Source organism: Chamaea fasciata, unplaced genomic scaffold, assembly GCF_029207755.1.
Source record: "Chamaea fasciata isolate MVZ Bird 193981 ecotype frontalis unplaced genomic scaffold, bChaFas1.0.hap1 SCAF_4, whole genome shotgun sequence".
Lineage (NCBI taxonomy): Eukaryota > Metazoa > Chordata > Aves > Passeriformes > Sylviidae > Chamaea > Chamaea fasciata.
The window spans coordinates 54,048,367-54,064,734 of record NW_027094089.1 but is presented as its reverse complement, the minus strand read 5'-3'; the positions used below and the strand labels follow the sequence as shown (position 1 = coordinate 54,064,734).

General features: G+C 45.3%; 1 protein-coding gene across 3 annotated transcripts in view; it reads left to right on the top strand.

The window, feature by feature from the left end:
* Window positions 1-16,368, top strand: part of ABCA1 (ATP binding cassette subfamily A member 1) — a 92,054-nt gene that overhangs the window by 55,886 nt on the left and 19,800 nt on the right. For all 3 annotated transcript variants that reach the window (XM_066181614.1, XM_066181613.1, XM_066181615.1), the window contains 15 exons: window positions 4,361-4,601; window positions 5,166-5,305; window positions 5,545-5,661; window positions 7,809-7,997; window positions 8,840-9,045; window positions 9,139-9,315; window positions 9,920-10,142; window positions 10,497-10,718; window positions 11,318-11,522; window positions 12,058-12,171; window positions 12,641-12,812; window positions 13,322-13,453; window positions 13,965-14,104; window positions 15,116-15,253; window positions 15,797-16,017. In XM_066181614.1, coding sequence (XP_066037711.1) covers window positions 4,361-4,601; window positions 5,166-5,305; window positions 5,545-5,661; window positions 7,809-7,997; window positions 8,840-9,045; window positions 9,139-9,315; window positions 9,920-10,142; window positions 10,497-10,718; window positions 11,318-11,522; window positions 12,058-12,171; window positions 12,641-12,812; window positions 13,322-13,453; window positions 13,965-14,104; window positions 15,116-15,253; window positions 15,797-16,017 — 2,637 coding nt within the window. The remainder of the gene's footprint in view (window positions 1-4,360; window positions 4,602-5,165; window positions 5,306-5,544; window positions 5,662-7,808; window positions 7,998-8,839; window positions 9,046-9,138; window positions 9,316-9,919; window positions 10,143-10,496; window positions 10,719-11,317; window positions 11,523-12,057; window positions 12,172-12,640; window positions 12,813-13,321; window positions 13,454-13,964; window positions 14,105-15,115; window positions 15,254-15,796; window positions 16,018-16,368) is intronic.

Sequence of the window (16,368 nt, the reverse complement as noted above, 5' to 3'; positions counted from 1 at the left end):
ACTCAAAGTCAAATCCCTGGCTTGTTTTGAAACTTTTCCCCATCCTACAGCTGTTATCCCTATGTCAGTGCAGGCAGCATGCACTTTGCAACCTCTTGGCACTTCAAGTTACAAATACCATAACAGAAATTTGGACATTTTCTGTACTGTTTTGCGTTCTCAGCAGTGGCACAATGGTTGGGCTCACAGTACATTTGCTGCCAGGTGGTGCCTTGCAAGCTACATGTTGAGGCTTTCCTTTCTTTTTTTTTTTTCTCCATCCAGTTGCCAACCTACATCAGGGTTATTACTTGGTTGTATCTACTGGGTTTCGTGTGCAGTGAGAGTATGACATGTGGAGAAGATGCTGTGGCTGTTACAATTTAAATTCGTAGCAGTAGGTTACTGATTCCTCTTCATCTGTCTTGCTTTTTGGGCCAGAGATTGCTTTCCAGTCTTGTGAAGCTGTCAGCACAATGACATTACCACAGTGCTCTGCGATTTGCAGACCCAAATTGACATTCTAGAGCCTGCAAGTATTTGTTTTTGCAGATGAAATGATGAATTAAGAAAAAAAGCCCTGTGTACCTAAGTATGAATCAGAAGTCCAAATCTGTGGGGTAGGGGATGGCTTTTGAGCCAGAATCTTATCCTAGTTTTTTTGTCTGGCTCTGACTTTGAAATGCTGCTATTAGTCACAAACATTCTCTCCCTGGAGCAGAAATCACAACCATCTAAGCTAAACAGTGCCGCCGCCTCCATCTAAGCTAAACAATACACCCGCCTCTTCCTCCTCCCTTCGCTAGTCTCCCATCTCTGCAGCAGAGCTCCGCGCTGTGAACGGTAGTAACCCCTGGGAGCAGGCACGAGAGCAGGTCACTCCAGGTTAGCCTGCGCCTCACTCCCACGGAGAGGCAGCTGCTGGGAGCCTGTGCCCTGCCAGCCAACAATTCCTGGCACGCACCCCTCCCTGCACCCTACAACCTGCTGCACAGCCCCCTTCACACTGAAATTAGGACGATTCCAGGATCAGCTTCAGTTAGGACCAGGGAAGAGCTTTTGCTCCTAGCAGGAAGGCTGCCCTTCAGAGTTTGACTACAGCTGTTTCCTGTTACGTCACTTAAGCTTGGCTTTTTTTCTTGTCTGGGATTAAAATAATTGAAACCACATGATGCTCAATTTGCTGATGTGGCCTAAAACGTCCCAGGGTAACGTGCCTTTTGCTTGGCAGCTGTTTTGGGTAGGACTACCTTTTATTCTGCCCTGCTGTGCAAACAAAGGCGGCTTTTTGCTCTGTGTACAGCATGAGCTGCTCCAGATGGCTTGACCGAAAGTTACTTCTTATTGTCTGTCAGGCGGATTTCTGTGTGAAAAGGAGGGACTTGCTTCCTTGTTTCAAAGGGCAGCAGCTTGAGGGGGTGGAGACAACTACTGTTTGTGCCATGTCTAGGAGCCTTTCTAGCAGGGAATTTTAATTAAAAAATGGTCTGAACAAAATATTTGTCTGGAGTATGGGGATTGATTGGAACTGCGTCCTTGGACTCTTTAAATCAAATTCTAGGAGCACAGATTAAACACCAAGAGCAAGGACAACTATTTAGAAACACTTAGGGAGCCAGGTCTCATATCTGGGAGACAAAATAGCTTAGTAACCCTTCACATTTGGCATATTTGCTTCCAGAGGGTAAAAAGATCAGCTCTGCATGTAAATTGTAAAGATGTTGGTGCCAAAGATGAAACAAAGTTCCTTGCTCAAGCTGTTTCAAAATAACATGTAGAAATGTATTTGCAAATGCAATCCCTCTTTAAGCAGGTTAACACTTCATGTGTTTATGGGAATTAGCTGCACTTCCTATTTGAGTTACTTTGCTCATCACGTTAGGGAGTTTACAGTACTTTAGCTAAAGCAGCTGAGCAGAAATGAGCTATTTTAGCTAAGATACCAAAAACTCCCCAAGGGATCCCTTTGAATTGCACACTCAAACTGTCACACCTGAAAAGCAGCCTTGGCCTTTTGGGTGAGGAATAATCAAATCCAAAAATCTGCATGAACATATGTGACAAAGAAAAATGGTTGTGTGACAGTTTTCATTAATGTTCCATGATACTGGTGTCCTGTAGGTTGCCTGAACCTGTGGAACCAGGTTGAGTGGCACCAGGCTGCAGGCAAAGGCAGCAGTGAGTAGGAAGGAAATGAAAGTACACTTGGATCAGTCAATCTGGACATTTGCACTCAGGCTTTTGCTGTTCTCACAGCTGTCTTCCATTGTATCTGTGTGTCATGTGATTTTAGGCATCTGAAAATAGAGGCTGCTTGTGTAGGTGACATGTAGTAGCTGTTGTTTAGCATCAATAATTTTTCTCCAGATGTTGGCACATCTAAAACATGTACAGTGCTACAGATGGGTCACACAGACAGTCAGGTTTACCTCCCACTGTAAGGCCAAAGAGTCTTGAGTGTGCTTTCCTTGGGTGAATTTTGGATCCAGCACACTGCTGCTTTCAGCATTGTTCCTGGCTGGCTTTGCCAGCTGTCTTAGACTTTGCCTATCTGCATTTTACTTAAAGAAGGGTGACAGACCAGTGCACAGTAAGCAAAGTGGCAGATGGTCTTTGACTCTGTTATTGTCTCTGAAAACAGGGCAGTTGGATCACAGCATCTAAAATTGTTTCTGAGATGCAGCTGATGAGCAGTTACGAGTAGGTATCTCAGCAGCTCTGCTTGCCGTGTTTAGTGCATGTGCCTGTTCTGGACAGCACAGTAAGAACATCCAAGTTAATGTTGATATTTCACTTGATATTTCAGCAGCAGTCAAGAAATCAGATTAAATTCTAGAAAACACTTACAAAGGTGTAGAGAACCAGCTGTAGCATTTTACCATGATACTATACTTAATCCTATGATACAGAACACAGATCTAGGGTCTTGTTCTCTGAAAAGGGATAGCAAAACTGGAATACAGTTCAGAGAAGGCCAGTTAGGACGTTTAGAAGTGTAATGGCTTTCACAAAAGGGACAATGGAATAGGCTGAGAATGTTCGGCTTGCAAAAGAGATGAGGTGGAGATATGACAAAGACCTATAGACTTGAGTGGCATGTGAAGAGGAGATAGGGATTGAATGTTCACTATCTCCTGGAGTAAAAACAAAAAACAGAACCACATGACACCAAATGGAACTAACCATAGCCAGATAAGGAGAGAGAACAGGTTCTTTCCTGTGATGTTGGATGTTAAATACTTGTGTATGTTCTAAATTCTAGGAGTTTACCATGGAAGAAATTAATTGAGGGTTAGGAAATAGAAGTGAGCTGAAAATAAATGGAAGCTGGAAGGTTTCTTAGAGGAAGTGTCCTAGATTCTTGCCTTTGTCTTATTTTTTTGTAATATCCACTTACTGTCACCATCAAAGAGGTCATGTTCTGACATCTCAAGATATGGGGGTCTCAAAGCAACACTCCAGTGTAGCATGAAGTCAATGCTCATGCAGGCAGGTTGTTTTTCCTGTTGGGCTGAGCTTGGCCATGCCCACGTATGGCAGCATTAATGCAGTGAGTATCTCAGGCTGTGGGCAAGGTGCTTTTGTTCATGGCACGTTGCAGGCATATTGTCTGACTTACGCCACTCAAATGAGTCTAGAGGTACTGATCATTCTGGCTGGTTGTATGTTGTCACCTCAGGCCTAGTGTCAGGTCAGCTGGCCAGGAGAAGGTTTCTTGCTGGGACTGGCTCTGTGCAAAACTTATGCAGTGATTCAGGCTCCTGGTTGCAGCAGGGCTTGTTTTCAAGGATTTTCTGGGAATGCTGTTGACAATGGGAAGACGAGTTTCTGGGACAGGGATAAGTGATAAGTTTGGGAGGTCAAACTGGCTGCCTGCTGTAAGTCAGTGGAGGCTTGGTGAAATTGTGCCAGGTGACACTGCTGTGGTCTGTGGCTCATCCAGCTTGTGACCCATGAGCTGCAGTCACTTGGTGTTGTTCCTTTAATTCCTATTCTGACTCGATGTACTCCACACTACCTGTCCTTGTGAGGGTACTCCAGTGGAATGTAAGCCATTGTGCAACCAGGAGGACAAGCAGCTTCTGTGTTAGAGGGCAGGGAGGCCAGGACCCACCCACAGCACTGGAGCAGAAAACTCAAGAGTAAAGAACTTGGCAAGGATACATTCCAAGTACTTGCACAGAAGAGACTTCCCTCTATAGTCTTCCATTCCGGTGGTGGGGAAATGTTTTCCCTGGTTCTTACCCTTGATGTTGTGTTCAAGGGGATTGTCATGTTCAAAAATCTGTTCTGTAGTTCAAAGGTGCATGGAAAGAACATCTCCTTTTGCTAACTGTGTTTGGTACTTGCTTCCATTCTTTTCTCTGTCCTTCCCCTCCAGCTGCTGAGCATGAAGAGCTGGAGTGACATGAGGCAAGAGGTGATGTTCCTGACCAATGTGAATGCCTCAAACTCCTCTACGCAGATCTATCAGGCTGTGTCACGCATCATGTGTGGCCATCCAGAAGGTGGAGGGCTCAAAATTAAATCCCTCAACTGGTATGAAGATAATAATTACAAAGCACTGTTTGGAGGCAACAGCACTGAAGATGATGTGATTAACTTCTATGATAACTCCACAAGTAAGCGTAACAATGGCGTGGTCTGAGATCCCATCTACTTCATGACTGTCATCACTAGTGTTTTCCAAACTTCCACAGATGAAAGCAGGTGGTCCTGAGGGACAAATTCACTGCTGTTTTAGAAAGGCATGCATATATTGTCCTGCATATTCCCTTAAGGGCCAGTAAGTTATCAGCTTGCAGTCTCCCAGGGACCTTCTGCAGAGCCCACAGAAAGCTGTGCAGTGGACCTATTTTAGTGAGAAAGGGAGCACAGTCACATGCAGCCTCTGGAAATATGAGCTTTTCTGGACAAATTCTGTTTGTGCTATGCATCAGGGTTGTGGGAGTGTTGCAGAATTAGTACTGTGGCCCTTAGTGTTAGAGGCTACCTGGTTGCTCCTTGTTCACTGGGCAGATTGTGCAGGCTTGGGCTAAAAAGGGCTTTTTGTGGAGCTTTGCAGTAAAGGAGGGGGTTTGTATGTGAAAAATGCTTTGCTTTCAGCTTTGATTGTTCTTGAAGCTCTATGCTTTTTGCAGTTATCACTGTGCTGTTCAGCCATTCACCTTTGTACTCTTTCTCAGCACCCTACTGCAATGAGCTAATGAAGAACCTGGAATCTAGCCCGCTTTCCAGGATTATCTGGAGGGCTTTGAAACCCCTGCTGATTGGGAAGATCTTGTACACTCCAGATACGCCAGCTATAAGGAAGGTCATGACTGAGGTAACTCTAGCTCTATCCTCTGATAGTGTAGTGTTAGCTATGTCCTCTGGCTGTGCAGCAGATCCTCCCTAGTTTAACTGGACCCAAACACCAGCCTAGAAAGGATTGCCTGCAGAAGCACAGCCTCCCTAATCTCTCACCTCCCATGCACTTACTGTTGAAGGCTCAATGTACCCTCTCAGCCCATGATGGGTCTCTGCCAGCTTTTGGAAATAACTTCCCTCTCCTCTTTGTGACAGGTGAACAGGACATTCCAGCAGCTGGGTGTGTTTCGTGACCTTGGGGGAATGTGGGAGGAGATAAGCCCAAGGATTTGGACATTTATGGAAAGTAGTCAGGAAATGGATCTCATTCGGGTCAGTATGCTGTCTTTGCCTGAACCACCACTGTTGTTTTTTGTAATAAATGATGAAATATTTATTTTAGATGGTGCTTCGTTGCTGAATTGGACAGATAAATATTACGGATGGGACCCCTTCTTGAAAGAGATTTTGATTGTACTGATCTTGTATTATGCTTGGCATTCCTTCCTTCATGTAGGTCTCCTGCAAACAGGAGCCATGCACATTTAGCACCCAATTCTAATCTGCCTCTGTTGAAAAATGTACTGTTTTGTCCATGGTGTTGCCCTCATGAGCACATTACTGTGGTTCCTTGGGTGCACCCTGTGCTGATGTCTTTGGAAGCACAGTGATGTAAAACTGGCATCAAGAAACAGAGGGACCCGTGTAGAGTAGTTTCTCCAGCTGTCTCTGCAACACAGTTGGGTATCACAGTGCACCTTCTTGTGTACAGAGACCTCTCCAGGTCTTATAAACCTTGAAATTCATTCTTTTTTTGCCCCAGTGCAATGCTCTGCTGAATAATCTGTGACCTGCCCTGTTGTACTTCTCCATCAACATGACATACTAGAGTGCCAAAGACAGTTGAACAGATTGTTGCAAAGTTCAGGCAGAAAGTCGAGGTCCAAAGCATTGATTTACAATGATGTCCTCTGAAAAGTGAATGTTCCTCCTATTTTTTTTTTAATTTTACAGAGCTCTGGGTTTTTATGGTTTCATATTTTATGTTGCTTGTTAACCCTGTTGCCTCTGGTTGTTAATTATCGATTTTCCCAGCAATCTGTTCTTCTCTGTACCAGTGTAGTAACAAGGATCCCTTTGTTATCACCTGTTGACTTTCACACAAGCACGAGTACTTCATTGTCAGTGCCTTGGCAGCTCCCAAACAGCATTCCCCCCTTTCAGTTGCCATGCTTCTGGGTTGAGCGACCATCATCTCTCAACTGTACAATCTGCATATTTCTTCCTGCTGAGGGAGAGGAAAGTGCTTTGCTTGCCCATCCCTGCCACTTTTAGCCTGATACTCATGTGCCTGTGAACTTCAGGAAAGGAGACACATGCCCCTAGGGTTAAGGAGCTTTAACGCTGGACTTGAACATGATGGAGTTAAAACATTTCCCTGCAGGTGTGGTGACATAAGTTAATTTTGGAGGCCAAATGAGAAAAGAGCACAGCACATGCAATTCCTGTGTACTTGGATTTCCTTTTTGTATGTTTTTCTTTGCTAACTTGGTCTGTTCTGTTTTTCCAGTTTGCAAAACTGTTTTTGTAAGTGTGACCCGCTACTTTCTGATTTGCTGGTAACAGCATAGTATGGGGAAGTTCTTTACCTCTTTCATTTTTGTTGTAGCAAAAAATCCACTTCCTGTTCTTAATCATAAGGTTTTTTGCAATTTTCTCTCTTGTGCAGGTTTTTCTTTTTATCTCCCTGACTTCAGTTCAACTATATCCTTTACAATTACTGTTCCCTTCTTGCCTGGCCTTATGTTGTCTGCCCAGTTGAGTGGTTTCTGCTTCAGTGCATTTGTGCTACGCATTGTGCATACGGTCCTGCCTGTCCTCAGAAAGCTAGCAGTTAAGCCAGGTGAAGAAATCACTGTCCCAGACAGGAGGACAAAGGTGGCTGTAAAGGGCTGCTTCAGCTAGCCCTGATGGTACAAAAGCAAAATATGAAATCAGCTGGCCTCTGGTGCTGGTGTTTCTGCTAAGCCTTCAGCCGTGCCTCAGTTGCTCTCCATCCCAGTCAGGAGGAGAGACTTTTCTGGAAGAAGTGAGCAGAGCTAGGCAACCAGTATTAGTCAAGTGCATTTCTGCTGGGGAAGCATCTCCCTCTTCTGTGGTTTGCATGTGTGGGGTGCAGAGCTGTGCATGGCTCTCTGCTGCCCTCTCCTTGGGAGAGGGGTGGCAGGACATGGAGGCACCCAGCTAACCTGTAAAGCACACTGACTGATAGGGTGTAGCTGTACTTTGGGAGGTGCATCCTTCTCAAAGGGAAACTGAGGGGAAGGATTACCTCTGTGCTGATCCTCTCAGTATGACAGAGGCCCCCTACCTGGACTTTTTAACAATTGTTTTCCCTGCAGTGCTTGTTTTTGTTACAAGAGAGGAATTTAATATTACTTCTCACAATTATTTCTTCTTTGAAAACAATATACTTGCAGACGTTGCTGAAAGGTAAAGCCCTCTGGGACCTGCACTTGCCAGCTTCCAACTGGACAGTGGAGGATGTTGCCCGTTTCCTCTCAAACAGTCCAGAGGACTTTGAGACAGAAAATGGCTCTGTGTACACCTGGGTGGATGCCTTCAATGAGACAGACCGGGCTATCCAGACTATATCCCGCTTCATGGAGGTGAGATCCTGCTAGTGTGAGCAAGGCGCTGGGGAAGGGCAGCAGCTTTATCTCCACTCAGGCAGCTGGGTGTTCTGGAAAGGGAAGATAGATGTTCCTCTATCCATTTTCTGGATACAGCCAGGCATTGGTAGGGCTGAATAGCATGTGAGAAAGTTATCATTTATTCAGATGCCTAAATATAGATGTAGGAACCTAACTGTAGGCCTTGTATTTGAAGCTTTTGCTTTCATGACTGTGTGTGGTTTCTGGCCCTTCTGTTACTGGGTGACTGAAAGCTGCCGCTGTCTCCAGCAGTGTAGCAGCTCTTACTTTGGTCTGGGGTTTAGCTGGGGACTGTGGTGAAGCTAGAAGCTTTTTTAAACTGAGGGAGCAAAATTAGTTCTGCTTTTTGCCTCATCAGCTTCGGAGATGAGTGTGAACAGAAACAGGCCGTGCATGGCCTGTAAAGAGCTGGTCCAAAGCCTTAGGTCTCCCCTCTGATGTTTAGAGGCTTTGAATCATACTTGATTAATTGGTAACAGATGAAATAAGACTGTATATGGAAATTGATACTTGGATGAGATCCTGTAGGTCATACTGCAGTGCTATCTAGCCTCTTGTACAGGAAATGCCTTTGCTGGGGTATTTCTCATTCATATATATTTGACTGTCAAGCAGGAAGCAATGACTGCAACTTGGTGGGCTACAACAAACCATTGCAAAATAGTCTGATGCTGTTGTCTTGGCCGTGACATTATCAGTGGAGTGTTCTCTTCTTTCCCTCCACCCCACAACTAAACAAAATACATTATGATCTGGCAGTGTATCCCATAAATGCTTCTAATTCTGTCCCTGTCTAGTGTGTCAACTTGGACAAACTGGAGCCAGTGCCCACAGAAGTCCGGCTCATTAACAAGTCCTTGGAACTTCTGGATGAGAGGAGGTTCTGGGCTGGCATAGTCTTCACTGAAATAGCTCCTGACAGCACAGACCTTCCTCAACATGTGAAATACAAGATACGCATGGACATTGATAATGTGGAAAGGACCAATAAGATCAAGGATGGGTGAGCCCTGACAAGCCTGCCTTATGATCAATTTCTTACAAAGGATGGGCCAAGGAGAATTTCTAATGGAAAGGTCTTGTTCCCTTGGTGCAGGTACTGGGATCCTGGTCCCCGTGCTGACCCCTTTGAGGACATGCGCTATGTCTGGGGAGGCTTTGTCTACCTGCAGGATGTGGTAGAACAGGCCATCATCAGGGTTCAGACAGGCACGGAGAAGAAAACAGGAGTTTATGTGCAGCAGATGCCCTACCCATGTTATGTGGATGACATGTATGTATGCAGGCTGCTTCAAAAGCTCCCAGGAGGACAAGCTTGGGAGGCATGGGCTTTTGTCACTCTTCAGGCATGATTTATGTCCCTATTATCAGTGAGGAGGCAATCTCCATAGTGTTCCTAGTCCCTAGAATCAGGGCACCCTCATGGAGGATTTAGAATATGTAATGACTTGCAGAGTCCTGCCCAGGGGAGGGACTGTGAGTACTGGAGCTGAACATACAAAGTACCTTCATGAGGTGTGACCATATCCCCACACCTGATACAAGCAAAAATAGCACTGGGGAAAAAAGCAGACAGATAGGCACAGGACAGGGGAAAGAGGGCAATTGAGAGCAGTCCCCGGGCAAGGCAGCTCCTTGCCCCCAGTCTTCCACAACTGCAGCTCCAGCTCCCACTCCTAACTGGCAATGTGCTCTAAACCCATCCACCTCACCTCATGGTGAGACACGGGTCCTGTGTTAGGCTTTGCACATCAGCTGCCTTGTGCAGTGAAGCCTTAGCAGTCACCATGCTTTGATGATAGTCTTTGAAGTGGTATCTGAAGTTGCAGTGATGTTTCTCACTCAGTTCTCCCGGCCCCTTTCCTTCATTTTCTCAGATTTCTGCGTGTCATGAGCCGCTCCATGCCTCTCTTCATGACACTAGCTTGGATCTACTCAGTGGCTGTGATAATTAAGGGCATTGTGTATGAGAAGGAAGCCCGGCTGAAAGAAACAATGAGGATTATGGGACTTGACAATGGCATCCTTTGGTTAAGCTGGTTCATTAGCAGCCTTGTACCTCTCCTGATGAGTGCAGGACTGCTGGTGCTGATCCTGAAGGTGGGTTGCCTGGTTTGGCCTGTGGCAGCAGAATCTAGAGCCTTTAGAGCCTGCTAAGCAGTTGTCTGCACTGACACACTAGGGAGAATTTTGTGGGTGTGTATTGGCCAGTCACTTTTGGGGAACAGGATTTTGGAACAACTGGACTGTTTGGCTGAAAACAGCAGGAGGGAATGTTGTGGATTCAATTTTCTTGAAAAGATGCCTATGGTACTGCCTCACTTCTGGGAAGGCTGTTATGCATATTGCAGGAAGCCCAGCCTCCCCTCAGCAGCACCCCTCCAGAGCTGCTTATAACAGAGGTACTTCGGAGAACCCTTTCAAAACCTGATGCACTTATTGTTCTCCTGCCAGATGGGCAATCTGCTGCCTTATAGCGATCCTAGTGTGGTGTTCATTTTCCTCTCGATCTTCGGTGTCGTGACCATCCTTCAGTGCTTCCTCATCAGCACCGTGTTCTCCAGGGCCAACCTGGCAGCTGCCTGTGGGGGCATTGTCTACTTCACGCTGTACCTGCCTTATGTGCTCTGTGTTGCCTGGCAGGACCACATCAGCTTCTCACTCAAGCTTTTTGCGGTGAGTCGTGATGAAACTCTCCTGGTCATTGGGTCTCCACCAGTATGGTACACAGCAGCTCTCTAGCTGGACACTATTACAAGGGGGAAAGTGGAAATGGAAGGTTTATTTTCACTGTAAGAGTCTATCAGGGTTGGGCTTGATAAAGTGGTTTACTGAATCTGGTAGAAGCTGCTAGGAGGGTTTTGTTGGCTTTGGTAATAGAAGTAATGCAGCTGGACTGAGCTGCCTTGATCTCTGTATGCTGTGATACTGTACCACCAGACATGCAAGCTGAAGGAACCACCTGCCTTTCTTCTGCACAGCACTTCCTACCTGTCTGGAGAGGGTGTCAGTTACCAACCTGTTCCCTTGCAGGAAAATCCGAGATTAAGGGAAAGATAGGGAAACAAACGATTCTGGATGGAGGTCCAGTAGAGATATCAGGCCTCTTGGAACCTAGACCAAATCTACCACTCCGTATCTGCAAATACAGTGACAGTCCCTGGAACTTTGACTTTTCATATGGACAATGTCCCTTAGCCTTGTGCTACAACTGAGATGACTAGTTGGAGAGTAGGTATAAAATACTCAGTGCCTGTTCATGCCTCCATTTTCAGAGCCTGCTGTCTCCAGTAGCCTTTGGTTTTGGTTGCGAGTACTTTGCACTGTTTGAGGAGCAGGGAGTTGGTGTTCAGTGGGACAACTTCTTTGAGAGCCCATTGGAAGAGGATGGCTTTAGCATCACCACATCAGCTGTCATGATGCTGTTTGATACCTTCCTGTATGGAGTCATGACCTGGTACATTGAATCTGTCTTCCCAGGTGAGGTCTACTTCTGAGGGATAATGTCTTAAATAAAGACTTGAATAAATCCTTTTGCCCTTTCCACTTGCTAAGATGCAAATTCGGCTCATTTTTAAGCAAAGCTATATAAAGGTCATGGAGCAAAACCAGCATCAGAGCAAGGTTTTTTTCTGTTGACAGCAGTGAGTGTTGGCCATCACAGAAGCATGACCCTACTGTGGCCATGGCTGATCTAGCCCCAGAAGCTTTGCTGTATTTAACTTGCTCCTTCCTCTTAAGTTCTCTTCTTCCTCTTGCAGACTGTGCTGCAAGGGAGGAGTTGAGAGTATCAATACTACATGTGCTACTTAGCACCTTTCAGCATAAGGGTTTTTTACTCTAAAGTGAAGTTAGATGTCTCTTATGCAAAGTCTGTCTTCATATAGAAAGATTTCTTCTTAGTCCTGCCTCATCTGGAGTCTTACTGGAGTTGGAGTACTTTCCTTCTTGTCCTGAAAGCTAATAAAAGAAAAGGGACAGATGCATTCAGGCTCATGTAATGGTTTTCTTTTAGGCCAGTATGGGATTCCCAGACCCTGGTACTTTCCTTTCACAAAGTCCTATTGGTTTGGGGAGGAACCACAGGACAGGCAGCACCCCCATCCTGACCAGAAGGGGTCTTCAGAAGGTAAGTGCTGGACACAGAGCCTTTCTGAAGTGAAGTGTTAAGGTCTACCCTTTTCTGAAATGAGAGTCCAAAGACAGCAGGAGCAGTACTGGCATGGATAGATGAAATTGGTCACCCTTTTGTTATCAGAATTTGGGTATGCTGATCAGGTGGGTGCGTCCATATAAACCCAAGGTACTTTGCCCACCTGAGTGCAGCTGGGCACTCCAGGCTCATGGAGGTGAGAAGTCCTTGAATTTTTTCTGACCCTGAAAACACTGGAGATCTCAAACTCCCAGATTAGAGAGAGAAAATAGCTAAATGATTAATCTTCTGTGGAAGATTCCTGTCTGTCTCTGAGGAAGAAATTTGGTCAGTTCTTCATATAGCTCATTTCTTCATAGGTTTGGGGAAATGTGATATCTATTACAACTCCCATGCAATTTCTGTTAAAATCTATCATATCTCTCAACTTTGTGTTTTCTTCCAGTCTACAAGGAAGAAGAGCCGGTGCATCTGAGTCTTGGTGTTTCCATCCAGAACCTGGTCAAGGTTTACCGTGACGGCAAGAAAGTTGCTGTAGATGGTCTCACACTTAACTTCTATGAAGGACAAATAACCTCCTTTCTGGGACATAATGGAGCAGGGAAAACCACTACCATGTAAGAACAGAATAATGATTTAAGACAGTAGGGAAGTGACTGAATACTGCAACTCCTATCCATGTAGTAGAGGTAGCCATAGAACTGCATTGTGCAAGCTGGTGCAGACCAGAGTGCCTCTGCTGATTTAGTCTAGGTAGCCCTACAGATGCAGGGGACTGGAGCCACAGGGGGGCTCAGGTTCAGGCTGGGTCAAATGAATCTGTAGGCGGCATTTTGTAGTATTGCCGTTTGTGATTCTGACTCACCGGTGAAAGAAAGCAAGTTGGTACTGAAAGAACAAGAAGCTTGTAGAGGAAAAAAATCTTCCCTTCAAGCAGCCATGTGGGTGTTCTTTGATCTCCACTGGAGCTAATTCGTGCTTTGGTTTATTTAAAATCCATTAGTGAGATGTTTTTCAGGCTACTTTCTTGATATGGTATTTCCCCAGGGTTTCCACCTACTCTTAATTCAGTCGTCCACTGTTTCCTAGTGGTGGAACCTGCTGATCTGTTTTATTTTTCTTTCAGGTCTATTTTGACTGGCTTGTTCCCCCCAACTTCAGGTACAGCCTTCATCCTGGGCAAAGATATCCGCTCTGAGCTTAGCACCATCAGGCAGAACCTGGGTGTATGTCCACAACACAATGTGCTCTTTGACTTGTGAGTATGATCTGGGATTTCTGCTATCCAACAGACATTTGGGTTCTCCAGGATACAGCAGTGGGCTTTCAGCTTTGACAGTCCTTTTTCTGTGTGTGCATGGTGTTAGACAATGAAGTGGTGTTGGATTGGTACAGGAACATTCTGTTTATTAGCACATTCCTAAGGGCCTGGGAATGATCAGCGAGAGCTCATACTTTCATCTTTCATGTCTGTTAATAATCTACTCCACCCAGCTAGGCCAAGTGTTTCCCCAGTGCCCAATGATTTGGGTTCTTTGTGGTGCTGTTAAGCACCCTTAAGAAAGGATTATTTACATGGGTGCTGAATAGAGCCACACCCTGATGTCCGGCCCAAGATGAGTGCACCCAGTCTGTGGCTTCTTCTTGAAACCTCAGCCTTAAAATATGTTTTTCTGAGCAAACAGAAATGCCTGCAGTAATGCTAATAAAAGGGACAGATCCCAGCATGGTGCTTTCAACTGTGCCCTGAGGCTCCATTTGTTCCCTAGGTTGACTGTGGAGGAGCACATCTGGTTCTATGCTCGGCTCAAAGGGCTGCCGGAAAAGAAGGTGAAAGAGGAGATGGAGCAGATGGCAACAGATGTTGGTTTGCCTCACAAACTGAAAGCTAGGACAAGCAGGCTCTCTGGTAGGTTCAGATCTTTTACATTTGTCAGCCTCAGAAACTGTCCACTGGCTTTTGCAGAGGCTGTGTTATGGACCTTGATGGGATCCTGCAATTATATTTGGACTACTATAGAATTAAGCATTTAAGGAAATCAGTTATTTATTAAGTACCTAATCAATGTATCTTAGTAAACATCACAATCTTGCACAGTCTCAAGCTATCTAATGGCCATAACAAGTCACTCACTTTCTCTGAGTATTTTGTACTTGTTTCCATCATGACATAGTTCAGCTGCATTTGCAGTGTGTTGTCCAAGTTTTCTAATATATTTGGGGTTTATGAGTTTCAGTGGGAGTGGCTTGGACCAGTCTTCAAGTCTCTTGCTGTTCGTGAACTATGCATGCATTCCTTATGCTGACTTCTGCCCCTTCAGAAGGAGTGACCTGGTGTGTTGTCCTCCTTTGTTCAGGAGGGGCAGAATTTCTGTATCAGTCTGTACCAGATACAAGAGGGACTGAGACGCCTTTGTCTTACTCAAATACCATTACAGACTGCACATTTGACTTTGGGGAGGGTGAGCAGATGACCACAGTTGATCTTAGTATTGGGGAATGCAATGTAATTCCTTGCTTTTGCCTCTGGAACACTTCCATGGAAGGGGAGTCTCATGGGGACTTACTTCTGCAGCTCAAGCTCTGGAGACCTGTGTTCCAGATCCTCAAATATGCTTAGGCCTCCCAGCTGGTGATTTGCTACCCCTGGTGCTGAGACAGTATAATTCCCTTAAGGAAGGGCACGCAAGGTGTGGTTCCCTGCAGTAGGAGGAGAGTTAGACTCCACTGAGGAAAGATTATCCAGATGAATTATCCACTGTCCAGAAAGTGGTGGGACCCTGAAGGCCTGAACAGCAGCAGTACTTCTTCTCAGTCTGCTTTCTTTCGGAGAGGTTATTATCCACCATGCTGCCAGTTTTGCTGTTCTACTCATCTCCGCATCAGCCTGAACACCTCTTTTTTTTCTTGTGCCTGACAGGTGGCATGCAGAGGAAGCTCTCTGTTGCCTTAGCATTTGTTGGTGGCTCCAAGGTTGTCATTCTGGATGAGCCTACAGCTGGTGTGGACCCTTATTCTCGCAGAGGAATATGGGAACTGCTTCTGAAGTATCGGCAAGGTATGTCATCTTTTTCTCTACTCTTAAGAAATGTATTGTGGAAGGCAAAAGAAAATCAACCTGATTCATGACTATTCTCAAAATAGCAATGTGTCTTTGCAAATTTTTTGTTGTCTGCACCAAGGAATGAACAAAGACAATGCAGGACAAGGATGCTCAGATCTTTTATCCATATTCCTTTCTTCTCCTATTCACGTCAGAATTCACAAACAAACTTTTTTACTGGGTTATGAGGGAGGGCAGGTAAAGTCAAAAAATCACCCTTGGTGTTCAGCAATGTCTTGTTCTGCTCTGTGCAACCAGCCTTTCAGACATGAAATCAAACCTGCCTTTGCTGAGCACAACAAGAGCCAGCAGACAGTGGGGAGAATAAACCCATGACTGCAGTTGTGAATCTTCTCCATAATCTTAGTCCTGTTCAAAGGAGCCAAACTTGTGGCATCAATGCCCCATCCAGCTTCATGGCAAGATGCAGGTGTTTGTGGCTCTGGCATGGCAACACAGGTTTGTTTGACCTACCATGTCTTCCTTGCTCTCTTTCAGGTCGCACTATCATTCTCTCCACGCACCACATGGATGAGGCAGACATTCTGGGGGACCGGATTGCCATTATTTCTCATGGCAAGCTCTGCTGTGTTGGCTCTTCCCTCTTCCTGAAGAATCAGCTGGGAACAGGCTATTATTTGACCTTGGTCAAAAAGGATGTGGATTCCTCTCTGAGCTCCTGCCGAAACAGCAGCAGCACAGTTTCCTATCTGAAAAAGGTACAGCTGGCCTTTTCTGCTCATGCTTACTCTTTCTTCATGAAATCATAAGCTTTTTGGAAGCAGAAGCTAAGATTTTCCGTAGTAGAATGCCTCAAAGGAAAATCCTTTGTTCTTAGAAAGAAGTATTACCTGTTCTGGCGGCACTGTGCCAGACCACGTCTAATTAAACAGTTGTGTGGGGGACACATTTCCATTATAGTTTCTTTCAGTGGCAATAGTCCCAAGTTGATTAGAGTGATACAAAATAGGTGAAGTACACTTTTGTAATACTCACTTCTATACTCATAATCTTACTTCTTACTTTTCGCCCTTTGCAGTGCTATGTCACCATCTGTTTGGATTTACTTA